The sequence below is a fragment of the Phocoena sinus genome, chromosome 8, assembly GCF_008692025.1.
Source record: "Phocoena sinus isolate mPhoSin1 chromosome 8, mPhoSin1.pri, whole genome shotgun sequence".
Taxonomy (NCBI): domain Eukaryota; kingdom Metazoa; phylum Chordata; class Mammalia; order Artiodactyla; family Phocoenidae; genus Phocoena; species Phocoena sinus.
The window spans coordinates 12,488,869-12,515,916 of NC_045770.1; the positions used below are offsets into that span (position 1 = coordinate 12,488,869).

The 27,048-nt window shown below is 46.4% G+C and overlaps 1 protein-coding gene across 1 annotated transcript in view; it reads right to left on the reverse strand.

The window, feature by feature from the left end:
* The window catches only part of POU2F3 (POU class 2 homeobox 3), a 79,510-nt gene that overhangs the window by 12,198 nt on the left and 40,264 nt on the right, over positions 1 to 27,048 (reverse strand). The window contains exons 4-7 of the mRNA XM_032640489.1: positions 6,556 to 6,660; positions 4,990 to 5,092; positions 2,651 to 2,733; positions 156 to 338 (exon numbers count right to left, since the gene is read on the reverse strand). Coding sequence (XP_032496380.1) covers positions 156 to 338; positions 2,651 to 2,733; positions 4,990 to 5,092; positions 6,556 to 6,660 — 474 coding nt within the window. The remainder of the gene's footprint in view (positions 1 to 155; positions 339 to 2,650; positions 2,734 to 4,989; positions 5,093 to 6,555; positions 6,661 to 27,048) is intronic.

A 27,048-nucleotide genomic window follows, 5' to 3' on the forward strand; every position in this document is an offset into this window, starting at 1 on the left:
TTTCCCTACCAACGGCAACTGTGCCCCATTCTCAGGGGACACAGGAACACGGTGGGTTTGCCCCAAACACAATGAGCTCTTAAAACCTCCACTAGGGAACCCCAGTCTCTACTCACTCGACCCAAGTTCTTCCACCTCCTTGCCCCAAACCGAACCTGTGTGAAGCCCAGCTTAATGCGCCTCTGCTTGAAGGTCTTGGCAAACTTCTCCAGCTCCTCCAGGTCACCGGGCTCATCAGCTCCTCCAGAGCTGGGGAGATGCTTGGGGACTGGGAGATGCTGGGATGCTTCCAGATGCGGTTCTAAAGAGGATCCTGGCACCCCAGGGCACCCAACTGCCTAAGAGCAGACACACACCAAGCCAACGCACAAACAGTCAACAGATCAAACGCATTTCCTGATATTTTGTACGAATAGGCCCACTTAGAGGATGACAGACTGGATTCCTATGATTTCGATGGTGTGCAAGTGGAAACTGGAGTCTCCATGAAGGGACTGGCAAATAGCTGCAGTAGCTGGGGTAGAAACAGTAGGAGTGCGGGACAGGGAGGTGGCCTTTCCGGGTTTTAGTCTATGACTCACTATTTGAGTCTGAGCAGGTAACTTCCTCCTTTCAGTTTTCTACCATAAAAGGAGCTAGCAGACTCGTTTACAAAGATCCCTGAGACAGATCTCAGAACGGGACAAGGAAAAGGTGGTTTGCCTTGCCTGTTCTTTTCCACAAAGCAAAGTAACTGAGGTGTTCAACAGGCATTAACTGAAGACAACAGAGGGCATCTGAAATTCACCGCATTAATGGAATTTCCACAAAATTCCAAACTCTTGTGACCGCCATTTTATTTTCTAAACAATCATCTTCTTTCCGGACAGTATTTTGTTTTTTGGTTTTTTTAATCAAAGGTATTCCAGTGCTGTCTAAGTGCACCTTGGTCTCATTTGTGCTTGTCAGGAGATATTCTTTCTTTAGTTTATTTTCATAGGAGAACAGACCCTTATACCTAGAATCCATGTTGTGCCCATTTGGGGTCAGGAATAAATCCAACCCGTCCACAGAGAAGAAGCAGAAACCCATCAGGCTTGGGGTCCTAATGGGCTTGTGTCCAGGGCAGGGGCTGCTACCGATGTGGATGGCGTGGCCTAAGTCCACCCTCTTCTCACTCCTTTCCAGTTTACTCTTTTCCGAGACTGGGGTTAACTTTACTCCTTTCTTCCAAGACATTCAGGCTTCCCATTCAGACGGGCAGCCTTGTGATGACCAGAGAGAAGTTAAGGACTCTTTTCCCCCAAGGGAGGGTCTTTTAGAGCAGAATGATTTGAAACCACTAAGCTTTGATCCTGTTCCGTGGGAGAGAAGGCGGCGTGGACCAGACCCTCAGGACAAGGCCTCGGTCCTCTCTCAGCCTTCCTTTTCATGAACTCATTTGTTCTTTCACCCCACAAATATGTCTTGAGCTCTCTGCTAGACCTTCCCCCTACTCCCTTCACATCCGACCAGCGGCGGAATTGCACTGAGTCAACTTCGCCAACATCCCCTGTCAGCCCCTCCTCTCTACCCTTATTGCCACCAGCCAAAGCCAGTCCCTTTGCTGCTGCTCCAGGATGATCTTAGTAACCTTCCAAATAGTCTCTCTGCTACTGGTCTCGCCCGGCTCTCATGTTATAAGACACGAGAGGTGATCTTGAACCCTCTCTCAGATCTCTTCCAGATCTAAGTCTGTGATGATGCGATTCGGAGACCAGTCAGGAGAAGGTCCAAGAGCTCAGGACTCTTGGTGTCCCCATTTCTATTAGCCACTAGGGGGCACCCACCCCCTTCCAGGGGCCTCCACTGGACTCTAGCCCTGTAAAGCCAGGGCCCTGAGTGATCCACGGGGATCTTAGCCCCGAGAAGGGACATTAGGGTCTCTGCAGTCATTCCCAACTGTTCCACACGTCCGTCTCTGCAGAGGCACCTCATGCAGCAGTGCAGGCATTAACTGCACCGGGTCACCCAGATAAGGGGAGGAGTGGCATCTCCAGTGTAGCTCCTGTTGCCCTCGCCAAGCCACACTCCCTGGCGTGAGGCCGCGTCTGGCCAGAGGAAGAGGTGCCTTTTTTCTCCCTGGAAAACAGGTGCTGTGTGGCACCACGGCAGCTCTGCAAAGGGCCCTCTCGCAGGCCTCCGTCCTCCTGACCCATGCTTTGTCCCCTCCAGGAAGCAGTCTAGAAGAGCAGTTCTTAAGAGAGGCCCAGAGATGAGAGGCCCTGGCTTGGTGTTCTCAGAACATCAGGTCTCTGGGCCTCTGGTCTCCCCCTTGGCGCTTGAGAGCACCTGGGCAGGGCTGGCAGTCACCTTGGCGTCGCTAGAAAGTTGGCTGATCCCAGGTTCTCAGAGGAGAGATGCCAGGGCCTGACTGGGGCGGGAGTGGAATGCCTGCACACAGAGCAGGCTAGCCCGGGAGCTGAAATCTCTGGCTTCTAATTCTGGCTCCACCAGTGATACTGGGTCCCTCATTTCCTCTGGCTGTGGCTTGAATTTGCCCCCGTGCCGACTGGGATAATCCCTCGCGATTCCCTCTTCCCAGAGGGGTAAGTGTACCGTAAAGTGGGTGGGGGAAGCCTAGGAGCTTAACTCTGTCAGGAGCTGAGACAGGAAGAACGTGGGTGTTTACCTGGGACGCCAGGCCAAGCCCCGTCTGTGGGAGGAGGAGAGAGCTTTGCTGCTGTGGAAAGGAGAGAAGATTTGACTGCAGACCTGGGTGAAAGGGGAGGAACAAAGGAGCAAACGAATCAAATCCAGGCCAGCTGAAAAGACATGCTCTACAGCTTTGGAACCATGAAAACTGTCCCCGCCCCACCGCCCCACTACCTAATCATGTCCATCCACCCTGCCTCCAGCCTTGTGGAGAGGCCCCCATGGGCACTGTCAGGATTGCCACACGCAGGTGGAGGCGAATCAGACACAGGGATACGCAGATGTAAACAGCAGTCCCCAAACCAGTCCTTCTGCCTGCCCGCCTGCCTGGAGCGGTGCAAAGGCTGAGGAGGGTCAAGGCAACCTGCTCTGGGATTTGAGAACCAGGCCTGGAGAAACCCAAGGGGGAAGGAGATGTGGGGATGACTACTAAGAATTCAAGCTGGAGCTGAGGGTTTCCGTTTTGCCTGCAGAAGCACCTGGGATGGCTACAAAGGCCTAGCCTGATGTGCAGAGATGCCGATCAAGGGAATGGTGCCATACAGCTCCAAAGGGCAGCAGCCAATCGGCAGAGGCTCTTGGCAGGACCCAGACATTGAACACTTGGGAGGAAAGGCTGAGAGAGAAGGGAAGAGCAGGGGGCAACTCTACCTGGTGGTATGGACTCTACCTGCTCATTGCACGGCCTGAGGATCGCTTTCTCCAGGAAAACTGTCCATGAAGGGCTCTGCCTGGATGGTGGTCGTGACAGTGGCCTCCCTCTAAGAAGAGCCACAGCCAGGAACTCTCACTCTCACTGTGGGAATGGGGCCATCAAATTACCGAAGCACACGATGAGGCAGGTCACCCCAAGCACTCAGCACACAGCAGAACTTTGGGCTCTCTGTCGTCCCTAAGCTGTTCTGGGTCACTGATGTGTAGATCTACTGATGCTGACCGTTTTGCTCCTCAGTCTAAAACAACCAGGGCTTAATTTTTCGTTATTAAAATACATAGGCAAAAAAGCTCTTGTAAGGAGCCCTGTACTGGGAGTCGGAAGCTTGAGTGCTAATAGTAATCTGACACTGACGTTGCCTTTTGAAATGTACAAAGCCTTCTCACATGCATTATTTCAAATAACTCTCAATAACCTTGTGAGGCAGAGTTTTACTATGATGCCAGTTTTAGGGAGGAGAAAATGGAACCTCAGAGAGGTTAGGTAAGTTTCTCAAGGAGACACAGCTAGCGGGGGACTTTTTTCTAACCAGTGAGTTTTTCTGATTCCAAATACTAAACTGTTTCTTTCCCCCTGTGTCACACACTGACCTCATTGGTTATATGCCTGGGCCAGTTTCACAACACCGCCTTTCAAAAAGAAACAGAGTGAACTGTTACCTTCCCTTTCCTATTCCAGGAGTATGATATGTACTGTTTAGCTAAGATAAATACTCACAGGTTCACATATGTTCTCGTTCATCATCATGAGAACACTCTGAGATGACTTGGTAACTAAGGATGACTATAACTTGGGCAGGTGCTAAGGACAGAAGGCAGAGTTACGTTTTCTTTGGGTTCTGGGTTTCCAAAGCCTCTCCTCGGGATTTGTACAATGGAGGGAAGCTTATACTTCATCACTTTCAGCCCTAGTTGGTGGAGATGGGAGAGGGAGAGGCAGTACAGTGCAATGCCAAGAACGTGGATTTCCGACAGACTTTTATGGAACTTTCTAGTAGGTCACCAGTGACATAATATGACTACCTACCACACGAGGTTATTTTGAAAGATGTCAGGAAAATCACTCCGCAGAGCTCCTGGCATATCATGCTCAAGAAATGTTAGCTATTATTGTGAATATTCTAATCTGTTTGTTCTTGGCCAAGGAGAAGTTGTCTGTGAGCAACTTCCCTGCCAAAGAAAACCTGAAAACGCTCTCCACAGCCTGTGGGCGGCACTGCCGCTCTACCCAAATGGAATTCCAGCTTCCCAAGGCTGGAAGTCTGAGTCCATGTCCACAACCTGGGGAGATTTCCAAGGATCTGGGACTTATCTGGACTGTGATTCCCAAGGAGCTCCTCCTTCCTTGTTCTGCCCCAGCTCCTGCCACCCTTGCGCCTTTGGTCTCAACTGGCCATGAAATTGAGGATGATGGGAAGGGGAAGCAGAAAAGGAGACTCAACCTGGAGGGCCACACCAGGTCGCTTCCTCGGGCCCTGAGGTGGACAAGCCCTCTTAATACTAGAGGGTGAGCCAGTCAGCCACGCCCCACACTTGGGTCCCAGCAGGCAGAAGCATATCCTTAGCACACTCATCTATGTAGAAGTCCCCAGGGTTTCTCACCTTGCTGCCCAGGCTGGGTCTGAGATAGCAGGAACTGGGAGACAGACTGTAGGTGTCCGGGAACCAGCACAAGCTGCTGGAGCTGGTGGAGGGAAGCCATGTCCTGTGCAGGGAGATACAGGCATCACAGAATTTACAAGCTGCAAGTGTGGGCTCCATCTGCCCGCCGCCCATCTGTCCTGTGGGTCTCCATAGGGACCTTGCCCTATGCCTCTGTATCCCTGTGTCTGACACATAGCAGCTACCCCATTAATGATGGTGTTGTTACACCTCCTGCACTCAGCCAAGCTGTGCCTCGCTTAAACCTTGCCTTGTTATTTAACTTTTTTGTGTATCAGAAAGGTCTCCCAGCTACAGGTAATGCCCCGAAGGCACAGACTGTGGGTATTATCCATCTCTCAGAGGCTTATCCTAGAAATGACACGCAATCCCAATTTTCTAATTTTTTTTTTTTTTGTGTGGTACGCGGGCCTCTCACTGCTGTGGCCTCTCCCGTTGCGGAGCCCAGGCTCCGGACGCGCAGGCTCAGCGGCCATAGCTCACGGGCCCAGCCGCTCTGCGGCATGTGGGATTCTCCTGGACCGGGGCACGAACCCGTGTCCCCTGCATCGGCAGGCGGACTCTCAACCACTGCGCCACCAGGGAAACCCCCAGTTTTCTAATTTTTAAAAAAAAAAATCTCACGCCACTTGAGATGCTAAAAGCCGCTTTTGTCTTGGCCATTTCCTGGTCCTGAACCTTTCCTGGAGGAAGAGGCACGTTATTCGTTCTTAATAAAACCACTTTGATTAAACAGAAAGTCCATTTCCCCTGGGTTCCTCCCAATAGCCCCCAAAAGGGAAATACTACTTCCCAATACCTGGGGGATCTGGGAGTCCTCTGCGACCTAGACCCCCAGGGTTCTGTGACCCCACAGGACTGAGCTTAGGTCTGTGCACAAAGGAAAGACTTGGTAAACCCTTGCTGAATAAAGAAGTGAAGGAATAAATGCACGCTCTAGTCTTAAATATTTCCAGGGAAGGGTCGGCTCTTTCCTCCCCTGGGAATCCAGATCGAGAAAGGGGCTTGCCGCGTGGACACCCGCCTTCTCAGACATTTGTCGTTACTATTTCAGGTGCCTCTTTATTCCTTCTAGTATGACAAAACCTTGGGGGAGGAGAATGGGCTTACTGGTGATGGAGATGCTCTGTAACCACAGCAGCAGCTGTCATCATGGGGTTCCCCTGAATATGGCTGGCAGACCCCAGCCCCATTGTTGGAGGCTAGCTAACCCCACCGTAGGGGTTAGCTCCATCGTTTTGGCAAGATTGACTCCTTTTTCTTCCCGAGAGGTGGAGACCTCCTTCTTCCCATAACTAGCCAGGCTTCATCTTTCAGAGGATTTTTCTGTAACCCAGCCCCCCTCCCAATGCAGGCCTCCAAGTTTCCCTGCAGGGGATTTTTTTTTAGCCCAATCTGCATTCACTGAGAGCCAGATCTAGAGGTGAAGCATTTTGCAGGAGGCTTGACTTAAACTCACTGGCCCTCTGAGAATATCAGGGCTTCCCGACTCGGGCTGCCATTTACCCCAGACATTTGGTTTCCAGGTATCATGGCAGGTCCTTGACTCGGGTGGCATGGCCGATGGGAGAGGGTCTGCTGCAGAGAGTCACTGAGGTCCTCGGTTTTAATCTGTAAGTGGAGGCAGGGGGGAGAGCATCAGTTCTGGGCCTCCCCAGGCAGACAGAATTAGAAACTTAGAGAAGACCGAGGCAGGAGATAAGTGACAAGCCTGGAGAGTCAAAGAACTAGCTCAGCGTCTGCTGGGCTGCAGCTTGACTTTCCCGCCTGTGTGAGCCCTTCGGGCCGGGGCAGCTGGTAAGGGACAGAGGTGAGAGGCTCTCTGGAGTAACCATCCTCGAGATGGGGAATCCACCTGGATTGGTCGTTCCCGAACACCATTCCGGGGCACGTGCTGGCACATAGTGCAATATATGCTCTTCCTCACTGAAACGCCAAAAGACGAGGAATTTTTGTAGTGACTTTAGACATTTCTTTTAGATTCCAAGGTGATGTTCTTTTTTCTTGGGGGGTGGTATGTTAGAATTTCTTTTAGGAAATGATGGTGATCCTAAATGGTATTTTAAAAACTCCGCACTTTCACAAATTAAAAAAAAAAAAAAATTGGCAACCCTTTACCAATCTCCTTTATATTATGTTTTTTTATTTTCCTGGTCCACGAAATCCCAAAGTCTGGGAGCCAGTTTCCCCTCCGTCCCCCCTTGTTTTCCACACTTGTCTGCCCTCTGCGTGCTGAGCTACCCTTGCAGCTGGCCTCTTCACCCATGTGGCTTAGGTGACAGTCCTTGCCTGTCTCCCTACAGGCGGGGACATGTCTCCTTCACAATCACTGCTGTAGTTGCAGCCTGAGGGGACTGTGGTGGTGTGCAAACCCTCTCCAGCCTCCACCACCCTTCGGTGGCAGCACCAACCACCCACCTGTGGGCTTTCCAGGTGTCCAAGGGCAGGGCAGGAAGCACTACTCCTCCCACCCTGAGAACAACTACAGTAAGTCCCCTACATACGAACCTTCAAGTTGCAGACTTTCAGAGATGCAAACATGCATCTGGTTCCAGCAAGGAACCAGAACTGGTGCCATCGACGTCAGGCGTGAGTGAAATTGCAGCTTGCCCTCTGTCTCCTATCGCTGACGATCCGTCAGCTCTACCATCTCCCACCTCCTCTCCCTCCTCCTGTCAGTAACTCTTCTTGCCTGTTCACTTGATGCCAGCCCCTGTATGCCAGCGGTTGTATTGTACTACTGTACTTTTCAAGGTACTGGACTGTAAGATTTAAAATGTTTGCTTTATTTTTTGTGTTTGTTTGTTATGTATTATTTGTGTGAAAAGTATTATAAACATATTACAGTACAGTACTATATAGCCGATTGTGTTAGCTGGGCACCTAGGCTCTCTTTGTTGGACTTGTGAACAAATTGGACTTAAGAATACGCTCTCAGAATGGAACTCGTTTGTATGTAGGGGACTTACTGTACCGTCTTGCAGCGTTTCAGGAAGTCCATTGTGGGGATGGGGGCGTTGCGTAGGGAGTATGCAAGTGACTTTGGATTCATATAATATGGCAGGGAGCTTGGGATCTAGACCATACCTTATAAAAGACATTGGGCGACCCTCTGATGGAACCTCCTGGCCATAGCGACTCTGGCTTAAAGCATTTTCATGGTCTATACAGGGAATATCACTGACATCCTGGAATCTTTTCTGTATCAGTTTAACCCAAGGTAAAGGTTCAGACTAACGGTTCTACTTGTGTTTAATCGCTGTGGAAGAATGGTACTTTGGATTACTCAACCAAGAGTTCCCTTTGGTTGGAGAGTTAGGAAGATCTTGTTGAGTGACAGAGACTGAGGAGGGAGCTCACGTCCTAAATATGGTGCCTTGTACATAGTGGGAACTGAATGCGTGCTAACTGAATAAAAGACATAATCAGAATCCACCTCTCCATCCTTCAGCGGGATACAGCGAGGAAGACATCAAACAGGGAGCTAGCACTTGTTTCCAGTCCTAACTCTGACTCTAACTGACCATGTAACCTTGAGCAATCATTTCATATCTATGAGACTTGGTTTCCCCATCTGTTGTATGATTCTACATCATTTTTCTTTCAGTCCTAGAATGGAATTATAAAATTCCAATTCCGTGGTGTATTTGGCAGAATCTGGCTAGTCCACGTTGCTGTAGTGTTCTTAGATAAAGCAGATCTAAACAGCACTAGGAAGTCCTAGTTGCGCCCAAATTGGTAAGAGGATGCTGCTTTTAGGGACAGTCTTTACAAATCACTCCTCTCTTCTCTCACCTAAGGAGGTTATTCTGGAGTCTTGGAAGCAAAGAAGAGGAAGGGAGAGCGTCAGGAAGTAGCACAATGGGGGCAGAGAGTTAGACATCAGGAAAACTCCAAAGGCATTGCCCCCCAGGAGTGATCTCCAGGACAGCCGCCATCCCTACCCCCAGTGCCCTTCAGCTCTCCCCACCCACACTTGGTATCTCCATCTAAGAAGCTTGCTGTCCTAGTTCTTCCCCCAGAAATTAGAGTTTTCACATCCTAGATTCCAGGGAAACATTTGTTAGCAGGTTTTAAAAAGCTCAAAATAGACGGTAAACTACTTATTTCAAACCACCACCAATCTTAAGCTTTGCTCAGAGGGGAGATTTTACTTAAGGGAAGCCTCCCTCCCCCACATCTCCCTTCTGCAACCCCCTCCTTCTCCTGGACGGCCCTCATCCCGAGTGGGGATAGGTGAGGCAGGATGGAGGGGGACGGAGGGAGAACATGGAAAATTGGAGCTCAAAGCACGCTGGTGGAACCACCGCAGGCAGCTTGGCACGGCTCCAGCTCAGAGGCAAGTGGCAGGGTTCCTTTATAGACTCATTATGCGTGACGGGGAGATAAAGGGGTGCAGCTATGACACAGCTTGAAAACATGTGCTTTGCCTCCAACCTGGGTGCTATCTGTTAGAATCAGTGCCAGGTCTTCCTGCAAAACTTAATTTCAGAAACCAGCGCCATCATGAAAGAAAACTCACTCTTTCATCTGCTTCCTGGATCAATTGCCCTCCAAACTCTTTTAGGGGCACTGCCGACCTCCCACTTCTGAAAATGAAGTGTCTGATAGCAAAAATAAATCCCTCTGGGTGTTAGCCTGGGGCGTTTTGACAACTCTGTGTGTTCCTCTTCTCAGTTCTTGCTTTATTAACCTCTTACTCTTTCATTTTTCATAATTCATTACCCCTTGTGTGTGAGCTGCTGACGGTAAACCCCAAAGGAGACAAACCTAAACAAACCAATCTGAAAGACAGTAAAGCAGACTACTTCTCCTGTGACAATTTCTAAAATCTCCAGTTTGGTCGGTGAGTCTCAGAAAGAGCAGAGCTGAACTAGGAGGAGGAGAAGATACAGCAGCAACTCTGCCTGCCCTCCCGACCCCGACACACTTCTCCGACGATTCTCTGAGAGTTCAGGGGCTAGCGAAGACAATAAGAAATCAAGTCCCTTCCAAATCCAAAAAGCCCTTTCACAGCTGTCGAATGGAAAAGATTGGAGCCTTTCCAGGCAACTGGGTGTTGGCTGTGGATTGGGAAAATGAGACAGACTTCTGTTGGATCTCATTGACTTCTAATGTGAGAACCGGAGGCAAATTGGATGAAGACCCAATTTCCCCCGTACTTGTGAAAACCCAACCAAACCCACAGCCTGTCTGGAACCGTGAAGATCATCTCCAGGGTCCCTTTGGAGCTTCTTCTCACGCAAGTGAAATATTTCTCCAGGCCCTGTTTGGGATGGACTAATCCCTGGGGATGTGGGCCACCACAGAGGCCTCTGCCTGGTCACAGCCATCGGTCATCCCGTCCGTATGTTAGACATGGCTTGTTAGTTCAGGATCTTCTCCACCCACCGAGCTGTGCAAAGGTGTTACACTGAGTCTTGGGCAGTGACCAGGGAGGTAGAAAGGTATCATGGGTGATTATCTTTTCTAATCCCAGCGAACTCCTTGACATCACCTGCTTTAGAAAGAAATAGCCTCATTCTGGGAAGAGAGAGCCCGTTCTGAGGAACTGGAAACCCTTCATACGTTCCTTACTTGGCTTCACCGCCCAGCCAGGAAGTGTGAGGATGAGTATTTATCTTCCCATCTCACAGAGACCAGGAGTGCTTCAGAGATGCGTGTAAAGTTACACGACAAGACACTGGCTAAACGCTACAAGAGAATGGTCCTCTGACACTCCCCAGGCACTCTATCTACAAAACAATACTACAAACATCTCAGGGATGGGAGAGAGAACAGACCATAGGTGATGTTCTGGCCCAGACCTACACTTGGACCTCCTTATTAACCATCTGTTTGGGGTCATGCAATGGGGCTGGAATACTTAGCCTTAGCCCCCTCCCCGGGACATTTCACATGGCACTCTCTTGGGGGGAAAACAACTCAACATTAATGAATATATCACTGGCGATGAAAATGATCAAAGCTGTAGTGCCAGTTGCATAACTCGTTTGTGGAAAGTGTTTCATAAACATTTCACAAGAAGAATTTCAAAGCGTGAACATCTCCCAACCTGCCTTCAATTACAGGCAAGGTTTTTTTTCTTTCTCCCCCCCTTCTATACGTCTCCCTAGCAGTGAGGAAGAGTTTCTGTTTCGTAACTGATCTATAAAAGGGTTGACAAACGTTTTGCTCATGAAAAGATCCTAAAAATATATTCCAAGCGGTAGAGTAGGGCAGGCTGGTTACTTATCTCAGATGAACAAGGCTGAGAGCCCCCTAAGAGACGCTGGCTGTATTTTTGCTTGGGGGACTCTCCTTTCTCCATGGCTCCTGGCCGCTCCCTATGAGTCCAAGGCTCCTGCCTCTTTGGATGCTACCCTGAATTACCTGGGGAGATGGCCTCATCCAGTCCCTGGTCTCTAGTCAGACCTACGACAGACCAGCCTAGGCACACCTTTGCCCATGCACGTTGGGATCTTCTGGAAAGCATCGAACTTCTAGACAAAAGAGTGATGGAAGTGAGGAGACATGGGGCCCTTTAATAAACATATGGTTTCTTAGGAGGCTGGAGCCACTTAGAGTTGTTCCCTCCCGAAAAGAAGCTTTCCAAAGAGGCATCCTTGTTTTTCCTGCTTGTACCTCCTCTGGAAAGGCAAAAAGCTTGTCAGTCATGTTATTTAATGCTTTGGCTTCAGTTCTTAGGGCACAGCACAGCTAGTGCTGACACATATCTGAAAAAACCCCATCATTTTAAGCCCATAAAAATTTTCTTCTCCCTTTGGCATATAGGTCCGTGCATTCAAGTTTTAAAACTCTAGGAAGGAGCTGTGCTCTCTTTGAGGACACATCCTCCCAGATATTTTTGGTGCCCAGGACTTGAACAGCTTTAGCCATTGTACCACTTCCCAGCCCTAGGGAGATGCCAGCAGCGTCTGCTTCCAGTGAGGAGCTGGATTGATGCAAGTTCTCTTTTTTGACCCAGATCTTTTTTTTTTTGGCCACGCCACGCAGCTTGCAGGATCTTACTTCCCTGACCAGGGATTGAACCCCGGGCCCCAGCTGTGAAAGCACCGAGTCCTAACCACTGGACAGCCAGGGAATTCCCAACCCTGATCTGTCTTGAGTCAGAGTCTTCTGGTTTTCCTGGTTTCCTACCTGTTGGACAAGGGCACAGAGCTACCTTCTCTGGTTCTTTGGCTGGGAAGGAGCGCCACACAGAACTGTTGATTCGCCCACATAGATGGCTGTTCTGCCCCGCAAGAAGTGGAATGGCAGGAGGTGGGGTGGGGTAAGAAATGCTGAGCATGGTCTCAGAATCAAACTCTGAGAACTGTTCGCCAGTGGCTCTTCTTGGGAATCATCTTGTGTGTGAATGCTGGCTGTCATCACACTGGGTTCTTTTGCATACATTGGGTTGCCTATCACGGGAAGACTCTGTAATCCTTTTTAGAGCAGGGAATGGAGAAAAAAAAAAAAAAAAAGACATCCAGGAAACAACTACAAGGCTCAGAATCAACCAGGAGACCTGACTTCGGGCTCTGTCCCTGCCTCTAAAAACCTGCATGATCTAATATTTATTTACTTCATTCATCCATCTAGGCCTAGAATATGCCTCCACAAAAGGAGGAAAATAGATGAGATGGAATCTACTTAAGAAATTTGGAATGTATAGAAGAGAGAGTGGGCGTTGGCTTGTGAGCCTACAAGTATGTTTATTGTGTCACTAGACCCATTTTGCAGATGAAAAGACTGAGGCTTGGAAAAGTTAAGAAACTGGCTGAAAGTTACACTGCTGGTAACTAATAGATCTGGAATGTCAATCCACGTCTATTTGATTCCATAGTTCTTCTACATAAACCTGACTACCATGTGTGATAGAATCATAGACTCTTCAAGGTAGCTTAGCACGGATTGTGTCGGGTGCATGCAAGACATTCAACAAGTGTTGATTCCCTTCCTTCTCCATAGAACTGGAAGGAAATGTAGATATCACCTGGTTCAAATGGCTCATTTTACAGCTGTGACTCCTGATGTCCAGAGAGGAGAAATCACCTGCTCAGGGCAACACAGCTAGAGCTGCACCCAAGCCAGGCCTGGAGACTAAGGCAGGGCCCCTAAGGACTGGTCTCCTAACTCTCCACCCAGTATTTGGTCCATTCCGCTGCACTGCCGCATGGCTCTGTCTTCTATTTCTATCACTCTGATGTTGTTGCCTATTCTGGCTCCTCAAGTAACTCAGTAGTAACCCTAATCCCATTGCTCTAATAAGATTTAATCTCAGTCCCGATTCAGAGCTCTCCATTACTACACAGGGTAAGGTTTAGACACAGATAAAGCACACATCTACTTGGTGTGTAACCTAGTACACTTGGTTTGAGAACGAGCATTGTGTATTCCCTTGACTCTCACATGGATGAATTAACTCCAGGGGGTTGATATTTGCTTTTTTCCTCCCTCATCACGAGGAAGAGAGGTAGAGAGGGAAAGACAAGGCTCAGCCATGCCATGAAATCCTCACGCCAGTGTACATTTTACTCTGGGGCCCAAAGGAGACTAATGAAAGGAAGGACAGATGCCTTGCTCGTCCCGGACACACAGGCACACATGCACACACATGCATGCATACACACCAACCTGCGACTATGAAGCGCTATACAGATTAGCTCCAAGAGCATCAGTTCAAGAAAGGGAAAAAGGAATATTTTTAAAGCATTTTAGAAACTAAAAAGCACTTTCAAAAGTATCATCATTTATTCTTCATGATGATTCAACGAGGGAAAAAATCTTATCCAACCATTTATACAGATGTAGGAACCAAGAGTAGGAGGAATTAATATGTCCATCACACAGCCAGGAAAAGCAGAGCCTGACTTTCTATTTGGGTCTTTGGCCTCCAGGCCCTCTTTTGCCTATACCACTCTGTAAGGCGGCCCCACTGGGTTGCCACCCAGAATTTCCCACGTAAAAATGAGCTTGTTGACCTCTGCCTCCCCACGTGCCATGCTGTTTTCACATGTGGTGCACAGTTGGTGTAAACATTTCCATCCACAAGTGTAGCCTAGGACTTTTACATGGATGTGAGGCTGACTTAGTTATCGAAAGCAAACTTTCAACAAGTCTGAATGAGATTCTCTTTGGCGTCCCCTGGGGAACTGCCTGTGACCTGGAAGCCTGTCTCTGAAAGCCTGAGTGTTGGCTATAAATGCACGTAAAAGGCTTTTCCCTGGTAAGATTCATATTTGAGAACAGTCTTCTAAGTAAGGCTGAGGCCCTTATCTCTTGTATTCTTCTGGTACCCCAAATAAAACGAGGCACCTCTGTGGCCCTCTGACACCAGGTCTGCTCCAACAGCAGTTGGAGTAGACAGTCCTCCATGTGGCATGCTTTAAACAGAGGTTTTCCTGCCCCATAAAGGTCCCCTTCCCAGTTTAGCTCAATAAATATTTGGTATACACCCATTGTATACCAAGAGGAACTGGGACACAAAGGTGAATAGGACCTTCCAGATTAATTAGGAGACCGCAAGTAAAAAAGCAATTACCTAGAGTGCAGTACTTACAGCAATGGGAAGGCGGTACAGTGGTCACGTGGAAAGGTTGTGATTTGCTTTGTCAGGGCAGAGGATAGATAGAGAAAGGGGAATGAGGTAGGAAGTCTCCATGGAAGAGAAGTGAAGCCTCTGAGGAGCCCTGAAGGACAAAGACAGTTTCACCAGGAGAAGATAAAGCAGGGCATGCCAGGAAATGGGAGCAGCTTGTACACAGTCACAGATGGTGAAACAGGGCTTCATGTTCAGGAGCGACAAGCTATTCAGCGTCGCAGCAGTGTGGGGTGGGAGAGGCCTGGGCAAACAGCCAGGGCCTGACGACAGAGGTCCTGTGGGTCACACAAAGGAGTCGAGGCTGGACTCGGGGGCAAAGTGTAACTCAAGTAAAGGGCAGGGACACGCGAGAGTTTTGTTTAGTTCGATTATGTTAACAGCTGTGTGGAATATGGATTTGAAGAGAGGACAACTGTAAGTGGGACAGCTAGTTACAAAAGCTGTTTATTGCAATAGTCTAGGTAAAGAACTGATGAGGACATGCCTAAGGCCAAAACAGTAAGAACGGAGAAGAGGAGACAGAATGGCAAGTTTTTAGGATAGAAAATGTATTTCCACCCCTAAAGGCTTATCCTTTATAACAAAGGACTATTTCAGGAATTCTCTGTTGAATGCCTGCAGGACTGAAAGAACTAACACAGAAAAAATTCTGAAAGAACATAATCCAACTGCTAATAAGAGATGGAGTGGAGGGTATTTGGGGTTTCAGAAGGTATTCACTTTCTAAGTCAAATATTTCCACAGTGTTCAAATTTTTAAAGGTAATTATTCATTTTAAATTAGAAAAAATTAAGATTAATCTTAATTTAAGATTAATACTAAAAATAGTAAGCACTCAAAATTTCATTAGTCTGTGTGGAAGTTCTTAGTTTATGAGGTATTCAAGTTAGTTACAGTTCCCTCCTTTACCTGGTGAAACGGAAGTCTTGAGAGGTTCAGGGGCACATTTTCTAAATAAACACACATACATGCAGATATGTGTATCCTGTGTGTGCGTGTGTTGTGTGTGTGTGTGTATTTTTTTTAGCAATAACTGGGAATCCATCTCCTTCTTCTGCCGCATCTTGAGTTATTGTCTACCAGCAGGCAACACCTGTAGGTCTGTGGCCTGCAGACCTCACTTATACCTTTCCATGATGTTCTACAGCTTACAAAGTACTTTCAAACATATCAGTTTGGTCTATTTTCAGAATGTTCCCATGAGATTGAAAAGGCAAGTGATGCTATTCCTGTTTTACTGTTGAGGAAAACAAGGTTCATGAAAGGTAAATGATTTATCCAAGGTACATGGCTGGCTAGCAGGAAAGCTCTGATTTGAACTCAAGTTATCTGATTTAAAATTCAACACTTCTTTCAAATTTCTAGGATTTTCTGAGGAAGTTTCCCAATAAGTGGATTTTCAGTCACTGAAATATATTTCTTACATCTCCAAACCCTTTATTTCAGTTTTGGATAGATACTTATTGGTTTCATTTTTGAATAGAGATCTTGTATTTTATACATCTCTACTTGCCCTTAAAGAGTACTTGACAAAGATATCACAAATAAAGAAAATTACAGGCCAGCATTACTGATGAACATAGATGCAAAAATGCTCAACAAAATATTAGCAAACTGAATCCAACAATACATTAAAAATATCATGTACCGTGATCAAGTGGGATTTATTCCAGGGCTGCAAGGATGGTTCAGTATTCACCAATCAATCTGCGTGATATACCACATTAACAAATTAAAGAATAAAAAATTATATGATCATCTCAATAGATGCAGAAAAGGCTTTTGACAAAAGTCAACAACATCCTTCTACAAAGATTCTCCACAAAGTAAATATAGAGGGAACATACCTCAACATAATAAACGCCATATATAACAAGTCTACAGCTAACATCATACTGAATGGTGAAAAACTGAAGGCATTTCCTCTAAGATTAGGAACAAGACAAGGATGCCCACTTTTATGCAACACAGTATGGGAAGTCCTAGCCACAGCTACCAGACAAGAAAGAAATAAGAGCTATCCAAATCAGAAAAGAAGAAGGAAAACTGTCGTCACTGTTTGCAGATGACATTATACCATACATAGAACATCCTAAACACACTACCAAGAAACTGCTAGAGCTCATCCATGAATTCAGTAAAGTTGCAGGATACAAAATTAATATACAGAAATCTGTTGCACTTCTATACACTAACAATGAACCATCAGAAGGAGAAATTAAAACAATCCCATTTAAAATCACATCAAAAAGAATAAAATACCTCGGAATAAATCTAACTAAGGAGGTAAAAGACATGTACTCAGAACTGATGAAGGAAACTGAAGATGACACAGACAGGTGGAAAGACACACCATGTTCATGGGTTAGAAGAATTAATATTGTTAAAATGACCAAGGCAATCTCTAGACTCAATGCCATCACTATCAAAATACCAATGGCATTATTCACAGGACTAGAAGAAATAAAATTATTTGTTGTATGGAAATTTGTACAGAAACACAAAAGACCCGAATAGCCAAAACAATCTTGAGAGAAAGAACAGAGCTGAAGGTATCATGCTCCCTGACTTCAGACTATATTACAAAGATACAGTAATCAAAACAGTATGGTAATGGTACAAAAACAGACACATAGATCAATGGAACTGAATATAGAACCCAGAAATAAATGCACACACTACAGTCAATTAATTTACAAAAAAGAGGCACGAATATACAATGGGGAAAAGGCAGTCTCTTCAATAAGTGGTACTGGAAAAGCTGGACAGCTACATGTAAAAGAATGAAATTAGAACATTTTTTTCACACATATACGAAAATAAATTCAAAATGGATTAAAGACCTAAACGTAAGCCCAGAAACCATAAAACTCCTAGAAGAAAACATAGGAAGAACACTCTTTAACATGAATTGTAGCAATATTTTTTGGATGGATCTGTCTCATAAGGCAAAATAAAATTTAAAAAAATTAAATTAAATAAAACAAACAAGACCTAATTAACTTAAAAAGCTTCTGTGCAGCAAACAAAACCATCGACAAAACAAAAAGACAGCCTACTGAGAATATCTTCTCCTATGGGAGAAGATATTTGCAAATGGTATGACCAATAAGGGGTCAATATCCAAAATATATAAACAGCTCATACGACTCAATATAAAAAAAAATCAAGCAACTCAATTAAAACCTGGGAAGAAGTACTGAATAGACATTTTTCCAAAGAAGACATAAAGATGGCCAACAGGCACATGAAAAGGATGCTTGACATTGCTAATCATTAGAGAAATCAAATCAAAACCACGATGAGATATCACCTCATGCCTGTCAGAATGGCTATCATCAAAGACCATAAATAACAAATTTTGGTGAGGATGTAGAGAAAAGGGAACCCTTGTATGCTGTTGGTGGTAATGTAAATTGGTGCAGCCACTGTGGAAAACAGTACGGAGATTCCTCCAAAAACTAAAAATAGAACTACCATATGATCCAGCAATTCCACCACTAGGTATATATCCAAAGAAAATGAAAACACTAATTCAAAAATTCTCCAATGTTCATTCAAAGTCCCCAATGTTCATAGCAGCATTATTTACAATTGTCATGATATGGAAGCAACCTAAATGTCCATCAACAGATGAACGGATAAAGAAGAAGTGGTATATGTATACAATGGAATATTAGCCATACAAAAGAATGAAATTTTGTCATTTGCAACAACATGGATGGGTCTGGAGGGTATTATGCTTAGTGAAATAAGTCAGACAGAGGAAGATGAATACTGCATGTTATCTTTTATATTTAGAATCTAAAAAATAAAACAAATGAATGAATATAACAAAACAGAAACAGACTCACAGACAAAGAGAACAAACTAGTGGTTACCAGTGGGGAGAGGGAAGGTGGGAGGGACAAGATAGGGGTAGAGGATTAAGAGGTACAAACTACTATGTATAAAATAATCAAGCTACAAGGATATATTGTACAGCACAGGGAAATAGCCAGTATTTTATACTAACAAATGAAGTATAATGTATAAAATTTTTGAATCACTGTGTTGTATGCGGAAACTAATATAATATTATAAATCAACTGTGACTCAATAAAAAATCATTCAACACATCTTTCAAATTCCTAGGATTTCCTGAGGAACCCTCCCCAAATAAATGGATTTTCAATCGCTGAAACTGATCTCTTGTAGCTCCAAGTCTTTATTTCAGTCTTGGACAGATATTTATTGGTTTTGTTTTTGATATTTATTAATGTATTATATACATCTCTTCTTTCCCTTGAATAGCACCTGAAAGATAATTTAGTCAATGACTCAGTCTTAATTGTGAACTCTTTTTAGAAGCAATCATGCCCTCGGGGACACTGAAGTGCTTGGCCTCTCGGTTGGCAGTAGCACTAAATGGCCCCGAATTGCCTCTTTTTGTTTTTGCAGCTCTGCTTGATCCAGGTTTTCTGCCTCCTTTCTCACAACCAGGTTTTTATCCTACTGTTGGTATCCTTGCTTCTAGCAGCCCCTATTTCAGCTCAACTTCGCAACTTCTATTTGCTAAGGGCTAGAAAAAACAGATAGTTAAGTTTGTTATAACTGTTTCTAAAATAAAAGTTAGAGGCTCTGAGAAAGGGTTTGGCTCCAGGTCTCATTTGCTTCCTTCTTATTCTCAGCTGGATTCTAAATTGGTGAGGCTGCTGACTCTCTGGATAAGTGAGGCACTGCAGTGGCTCTGTGTAGCTGTTTGACATGGGGCTCGCCCTTTGGCTCAATTTTTACTGACTACGTATCAATCCTGTTACCCTTGTTAGCCTGCGACAGGGCTCCAGGCACAATGGTTGGCTGAACCCACACAATTGACAGTGTAAGTTAAATTCTCTAAGGCTGAGGAGCAGTTACCAAATTTATTGCCAAAAGGCGGAGTAAACTTGAGCCAAGGGACTCTCTGACAGTATATGTTTCCCTACTTATAAAAGGAAAATCATCTCTGAGTCTTACCCAGGTCTCAAGAGTTAGGGCTAAATGTCTACAAAACCTATTCTAGGAAGAACTTTCCTTGCTTTTGTCACCAAAACGATATGAAGTTAATGATTCTGCACATTTATTACCTGGGACACCTGTCTTGCTTGTCTGTCACTTAGTAAGTGCTTAATTAAATAGATGCAGAATTGATGTATAAATACTTTCAATAATCCTTGAATTTAGAAAACTGGGTCTCAGAGAAGTCAATGGATTTTCCAAAAGCCATACAGCTAGAAAGTGGCAGAGCTGGAATTTGAACCTACGTCTGACCAGATCCAGAATCAACCCTCTTTCTATTGTATCACACTGACTTAAAAAGGCATGCCAAACTAGGCTCATTTCCTTTTATACAGGGTTCTTAGAAATGAGGATCAGGTGAAGGCTGCAATTATTGTATGTATACATATATACATGTCCCTGGAGGTCAAGGTGGGGTCATAAGGGCTGAGACAGTGTTAGTTAATGAATCAATGCCATCCAGGAGGGATGTCTCCGATGGCATGTCATGGGACTCTCTTCATCGTCCAGTCTTGTTAAGAATGTTATCAGTACCTTCGAGTATGATGATGTATGTGCCCTGCATACATCTCTGTATGACGAGCAGGGCTAGCTAGTACCTTGCACAAAGACATCAAGGTTAAAAACAAATCTTGAAATTGTGCAAGGAAGGGAAGAAAGTAATAAGATAAAACATAAGAGGAACTGTAAAAATCTTTTACTAAGAATATGAAAATTAACTGTACAAGTTGAGGCAACAGTGCAGATTTTTTAAAAAAGACTTGAGAGGTGTTAACTGACCCTAAGAGCATGTAAGTTGAAAGTGTGATACAATTATCTTTTAAAAAATCTGTAGGGTAGGCTGTACCATCCTAGTACAGTAGAGTATGGAGGGAGGTTCCCCTACTTAACCATGCAAGTTCAGGCGGAACAAGGCCTGCCACTGTCTTACCTGGGCTTGGAAAGAAATCAGGGCATGATAAAGATATGGTACCCGCTCCACCAAGTTTTGTTGAATGAATAAATGGATGAATGAATGAACCGAGGGTCCCACTGTGCTCTGGCCTAGCCAGATGTCATCTGGGTATTGAAAGTTGTACGCTTGTGGATACTACACTTAAAGAGGGTGATTGGAAGACCAAAACCTATACATATAAAGGCATCAAGGCGCAAACAAGTTCAAAGAGTTTGTATAGCATTGTACAAAAATACTTGAAGCAACCTAATGCCCGTTGATAGGGCAATGGAACAGTAAAACTACATGGAAACAGTAGAACAGTATGTGGTCATTGACAACAATCATAATCAATCCTATACGTACTGCCATGAAACAATCTATAAATCTTATTTTTAAATTTCAAAAGGAAGTCTCAAAAGAATACACACTGTATAATTTATACCTACCTACATATGTACCTATATATGCATTTTAAAAACTCCACGTATATCTATACATTTCCGTTTGTATTCATATCCATGTACGTGCAGAAAGAAGATTCTTCTAAACACATACACACCACACTGATAAGAGGCGTTTCCTCTGGGAAGAGGGCTGAGGCTGAACAGGGAACAAAATTCTTCTTGTTTATCTCTATTATTAAATATTTTCACAAGCAAGTATACATAGCATTCATGTACTATGTGTGTAATTGCTTTAAACAAGGCAATCAGAAACCTGATACGTGAAACTATTGAAGGAATTCTGGATGTTTACACGGAAAGGGGAAGACTTAGGCGTGAGAACTCTTCTCAAATACTGAACGGCTGTCAAGTGAAGGGGATGGACTCGGGCCTTGGAGCTGAGGCAGGCAGAGTGATGACCACGGGGGGACCATCACAGGGAGGTTGTTGGGATCTATCAGGAGGAAGAATGGCCAAGCATTGCAACCCGCTCAACCCTGGAGGGGGCTGTCTTCTGGGTGGTGAGTCCCAAATTCCTGGGAGAGCTTTGGCAGAGGTGTGGAGCCAGCGTCCATCTGTCAGGGGTGTCAGCAGTAGAACGTGTGCCCCAGGAGGTGGGTTAGGCTGGAATCACACTGGTTCCTAAGCTTTTGAGGCTCCTGACAAGTAAATCTTTTTTTTTTTTTTTTTTCAGAGTTCAGAGAGTACTCTTTTATTTTGCCAAATAATATTAAAGTAACCAGTATCACCTACTCAGGTCATCATTTCATTACATACCATTAATATTTTAATAACCAAAAAAATGCAAAATCTCAGACTGTTAAAATTGAATACATTGAGCTTTATAAAAATTTGCTGTTTTCTTCTTTTAAGATGTCACTGTGGATGGTGAAAATTTAGCCATAAGATGTAATATTATGAATAAATAAGTGTATCGACAGACAGGATAGGAGAAAGGAAGAAGAAAGCCTTGGTGCCAGACTGCAGAGATCTGTGGAACCCTTCTGGGAACAGGGGGACAGGTGCTAAGGGACCCTTTAGCCCTAAGGGTTTATGTGTCTCTAACTCACTCTAGAGTTAGAAGCTCAACCCATATTTGTCTCCACAGTTGACGAAAAATAAAGTCACAGTGATATCAGATGTCACTGGATATCCCCAACCATACTTTCCATTGAAGTGGCCAGGAGAAGGCAGTCCCAGGAGAACCTCAGTCCTGTCTTCCCTAAGGGGCATTTGTAAAGGGCCTATTCTGGCTTGAGATATATAGCTTGGTACTGAACTCTCAACCTCAAAGACTTTAAAAAAACTAGGTTAGCCAGAGTCCTATGTGCAGACCCTGGATCCCTAGAGGGTAGGCCTTGGCACCCAGCACCCACTGAGCAAACAAGCTAAGGAGCCTCATCCAACAACTCCTGGGGCCCAGCCAGCAAGTGGCGAAGTTGGGAAATATTTACCAGAGCTGACTGGATGGCGCCCACCACACAGGCTACATGCAGACACCCAGCAAGCTCACCTCCCTGGGAAAAGGGGTGCGTTTCTGCGGATCGCTGGCTGAAAGACGACAGGGGGCAGAGAAGCATGAGGAGCGGAAGGCCCTGAAAAGCAGAGAGATGGGAGTTCCTGGCACCCAGGATGGAGGGATGGGCGGATAGGTTCATTCCAGCTATCCACCAATCCATCTACTCAGGAAACACTTATTGAATGTCTGCTCTGCACCAGGCACTGTTCTACCGTAATCAATACAATATAGACTGTTTCCTCAAATATTTCCCATCTTCTGGAGGGCTACCTGGAGAAGAAGACATTTGAGCTGAGTTTGCAAAGATGAACGAGGGGCTGGCAGGGCGATGGGGAGTGAGGGGGCGGGGCGGGGGCGGGGGGGGGGGGGTGTGTGCGGGTAGAGAGGCCAGTCCTAGGGCTCATTCAAAACAGAGTTGAGCTGGAGCTGGGTGCTTTGTGACCGCCTGGAGGGGTGGGATAGGGAGGGTGGGAGGGACGGAGACGCAAGAGGGAAGAGATATGGGAACATATGTATATGTATAACTGATTCACTTTGTTATAAAGCAGAAACTAACACGCCATTGTAAAGGTGCTGCCTCTTCCTTTATTCCTCTCTGCTTCCATCATTTCAAAGAGGCTCATTTCCCGGCGGTACTTGTAAGTCCTTAGGACGGGGGAAGAAGGGGGCCTGGGGTTCCCTTGTGAGGTTAGACTCCCCCGATCCTTCTCCCACCCACGCAGGATGGGGCAGCCCACACTAAGAGTGCTGGGCCCTTGCTGAGTGGCCAGATTCTGGGCAAAGTCCCAAACCCCAGGTCCTGCCATTCCCCACCCTGCTTCATTGCGGAAAAGTGTCTGTCTCTTCTAGGCCTCGGGCCAGGCCAGGCTGGGGAGTGCCCTGAGAGCCAGGAGGTTGTTCTCTGCCCCGCCAGGCCCAGTGTAAGGGGAAGCACCAAACCCTCAGAAAGGAAGTTGGCTCTGGTTCACTGCAGAGAGGAAGGGACTCCTTGCCTTTGGGTGGCTGCACTGCTTTCTCCTCCAGAGTGGTGTTAACCCTTTCTGGCCTGGGGGCTCTTACCCTAGCAGCCTCACCTCTGAGAGTCCCAGCCCGGGACACGGGGCACAGAAACACTCCACCACTGGTCCCGGCACGAATCAACATCTATCCCCAGGGACTGGGTGTCCAAATCTTTCCGGGCCTCAGTTTACCAGCTACCCAACTGGCCTGCAAACCCACTTCCAAGTCCTCAAGTGAGCCAGTCCACAGTGATGGGGTAAAGTTTAAAATTTTCCTTGTTAGGATCACACACTTTCTTTGAGAAGATGTCATTGAGGGAAAGCCAAATTGATATGTAACTCACTTTAAGCAAACCCTATAAATGATGCTTGGCTCCAACTGACTGTAAAAGGGCATGCTTTATTCTCTGAAAAGATCCAGTGTAACATTTCTTTAAATAGCAGGCTCTTGGTGGAAAAAAAAAATAGAATTTAGTTGATAAAACTTTGACTTAGGTACAATATTTCGGGAACCACCCTTTTAGGTATGGTGAGGCATGCCTGTGATTTACGCAGCACCAACTGAGTCTGGCATATTTTTCTTATTATTCCTCTAGTAACAGGCTGAGTCAGGTACAAGGGCACAAGTAAGAGCACTCAGAGGGATGCCAGCAGTTGAGGGGAAAATGAGCAGAGCTGCCATCTGGAAAACGGTGAACCTCCGGCCTTCAGAGGATCCCAAGGGCAGAGCTAAGAGGAAGCGCAAGCTGGAGCCAGGCTGATGTGAAACGGGGCATCTAGAACCAATACTGTTGCAAGAGCAACAATAGCCCAGTTTATTGAGCACTTACTATGTCCCGGACAGTTTACACTCAAGATTGCTTGTAATCCTCCTCCTAACAATACTATTAGGTTGACGCTATGATTTCCGCCTTTTTCACAAAGGCAGAAACTGAGGCTTGGGGAGGGTGAGTGACCGGGTTCCACAGCTTCTGTTGGTAGAGCTGAGATTCAAATCCAGGTCTGTGCGACGCCAGAGCTGGACCTCTGACCACTACTACACTGCCATCTGCAAGCCTAAAACCAGACACCCTGCAGCAGTCCATGCCAGTGAAGTCTGTGGAGAAAATGTTAGAAGATGCCGGCTCAGGGGAGGGGCTGCCAAGACAGAAAAACAAAACAGGGTGTGAACCAAGGATCCTTGGGGGTTGGGAGCCAAGGGTATTTTAGTGGCCTCGCAGGGGAGAGGGAAGGGAGTCCTGACACTGGATCTGAACAGAAGCAGCAGAGGCCCAGGCGGCGATGGGGGCGATGGGGTCAGCCGATTAGTAGAATAAGCTGGATTTGGAGACAGCAGACCAGCACTGGACACAGCGCCTATTATCAAGTAGACACTGAATAAAGGTACATTGAATAAGTCCTGGCTCTGCCACTTAATTGAAGTCACTTTATCATTCTGAGTCTCAGTTCCCTTGTCAAATGAGAATGATAACACTTGTTTAATAGCTATTGTTAAATAAGTTAAAACTTATTGGCTTAATGGGGTCCTCTGTAAGTTGTCAAGCAGAGGGGGCCGTGAGATGGGATGTGGCCTGGTAGGGAACTGAGCAGCTACAAGGAAACAGCTCCTGAGCCCTAAGCGCGGCCTCCAAAGCCATTCTCAGGCTAGACTAGGAGAGGGAAGTCTGAGGTGGAAAAGTTTATTTTCTGCCGCAGCTGTGATTCTGGGAGAAGGAGAATCTCCCAGGTACTAGAGCTGCCTCGACAGCCCTCTGACAGGGGGGCAACGAGAAGGGCAGGTCCCACCCCCTGCCCTGCAGGCACACACACAAGAAAACGCCCCTCTCCTCCCTGCACCCTTCTCACGCACAGGCCCAGGGAGGCACTCCTCCACTTGGGGTAGGGGAACCCTCTGGGTAGGAACCCTTCTTCGCCCCACCCTTCCCCTGGCAGCCTTCCCTGAGCCTGCAGATAGCATCTCTGCCATGCGAGCTGGCAAGCCCCGGCCGCGAGAGGTCTGCGGTGTGAGCATGAGGGCTTGGGACCTGTGGAAAAGTACTGTGCAGACATCAGATGAGGGGCTCTAGGCAACATTAGGGCTTGTCGATTTGCAGGATCTCTCTGTCTCTCGCAAAAGCAGCCTGACACAGTGTAGAGTCAGACAGGCCTGTTGTATATCTGAGCTCCACCTTGGGTAAAAATTACTTAACCTCTCTGAGCTATAGTTACCCCAGCTATATAATGGGAATAATCATGCTTACCTCACCGGGCTGTCGTAAGGATGAAGTAATATCAAGTAAGATATGACTTTAGGTAAAGTGCCTCGCACATCCCATCAGCCTTGGTTTGAATCCTGGTTCCAAGCAAGTCTCTTGACCTTTCTGAGACTCAGTTTCCTCATCTGTAAAATGGGAGTTCTAAAAGCTACTGCTCTAGGTTGCTGTCAGATTTCAAGGAGATACTGCTTATGAAGGGCACGGCCCAGTGCCTTTCAACTCAGGGTGGTATTAACTTCGTCTGTCACTGGGGCCAACTCCAGTTTCCTTTTCAAGACCCCTGCTCCAAAAAGACTCCTATGTGAGAGGGGGATGAACTGGCCCTGCTTTACCAGAATCTATACCCACCAAAGGCAACTCATTAAAATCTCCAAAGAAACCCCCCTTTTGGATCCTTGCAGAATCAGGGAGAGGGTTCCGACACTTCCCTCCTCCTCTAGTGCCTCACCACTCTCCACCCCACACCTGAGCCGAGAGGAACATTCGGTCTCCACTCCCCATCGAGATGCACTGTGGGCTTGTGCCCGTGCTGCAGCCTGAATGAGCTGGCCTGACACCCAGTACCCCAGAGAGGCTTTGTGCTGGTGTTGTGGGTAGCTGGGTCAACCAGGGTGTTCGAGGGGCAGGGCTCCCGAGAACTCCAGCCACTCCCATTCCTACCTGCTCCACACCGGGCTACTCTCAACAAGGCTCAGTCCATCGAACGTCAAGCCTGCTGCCCGGGCCACAAACAGGACACAGTTGACAGCTGAGCCCCAGGCCAAAGAGCAGAGCATGATTGGCAAAGGAGGACAAACTTCCACCTCTCCAAATGCGAAGACACGCATCATTTGCTTCCCACCCAAACTTGGGGTAGGTGGGGGAAGCTTAGATGGAGAGATCGTGGATCTCAGAAAAAAATTTCCTTTCTGATAACATCTAAACACCAGTTTAGATGCAGCCCATCTAAACTGGTGCAAGCCCAGTGCAGCAGCCATCCAGGGACAGAAGGGGAAGAGAAAATGATGGGTTCTCATTCATCAGAAGTAACAGCAGCTAATGTTTATTGGTCGATGACTGTATGTCAGAGCCTGTTCTAAGCTGTGTATCTTATCTATAATTAACCCTTACAACATGACTGGAAAGTAGGCTCTATGACTGTTCTCACTTTTGGATGAGACTGTGAGACGCGGAGAGGTTGGCCAACACAGACAGTCGGCTCAACTGCTACGTGGAACCGCCTCC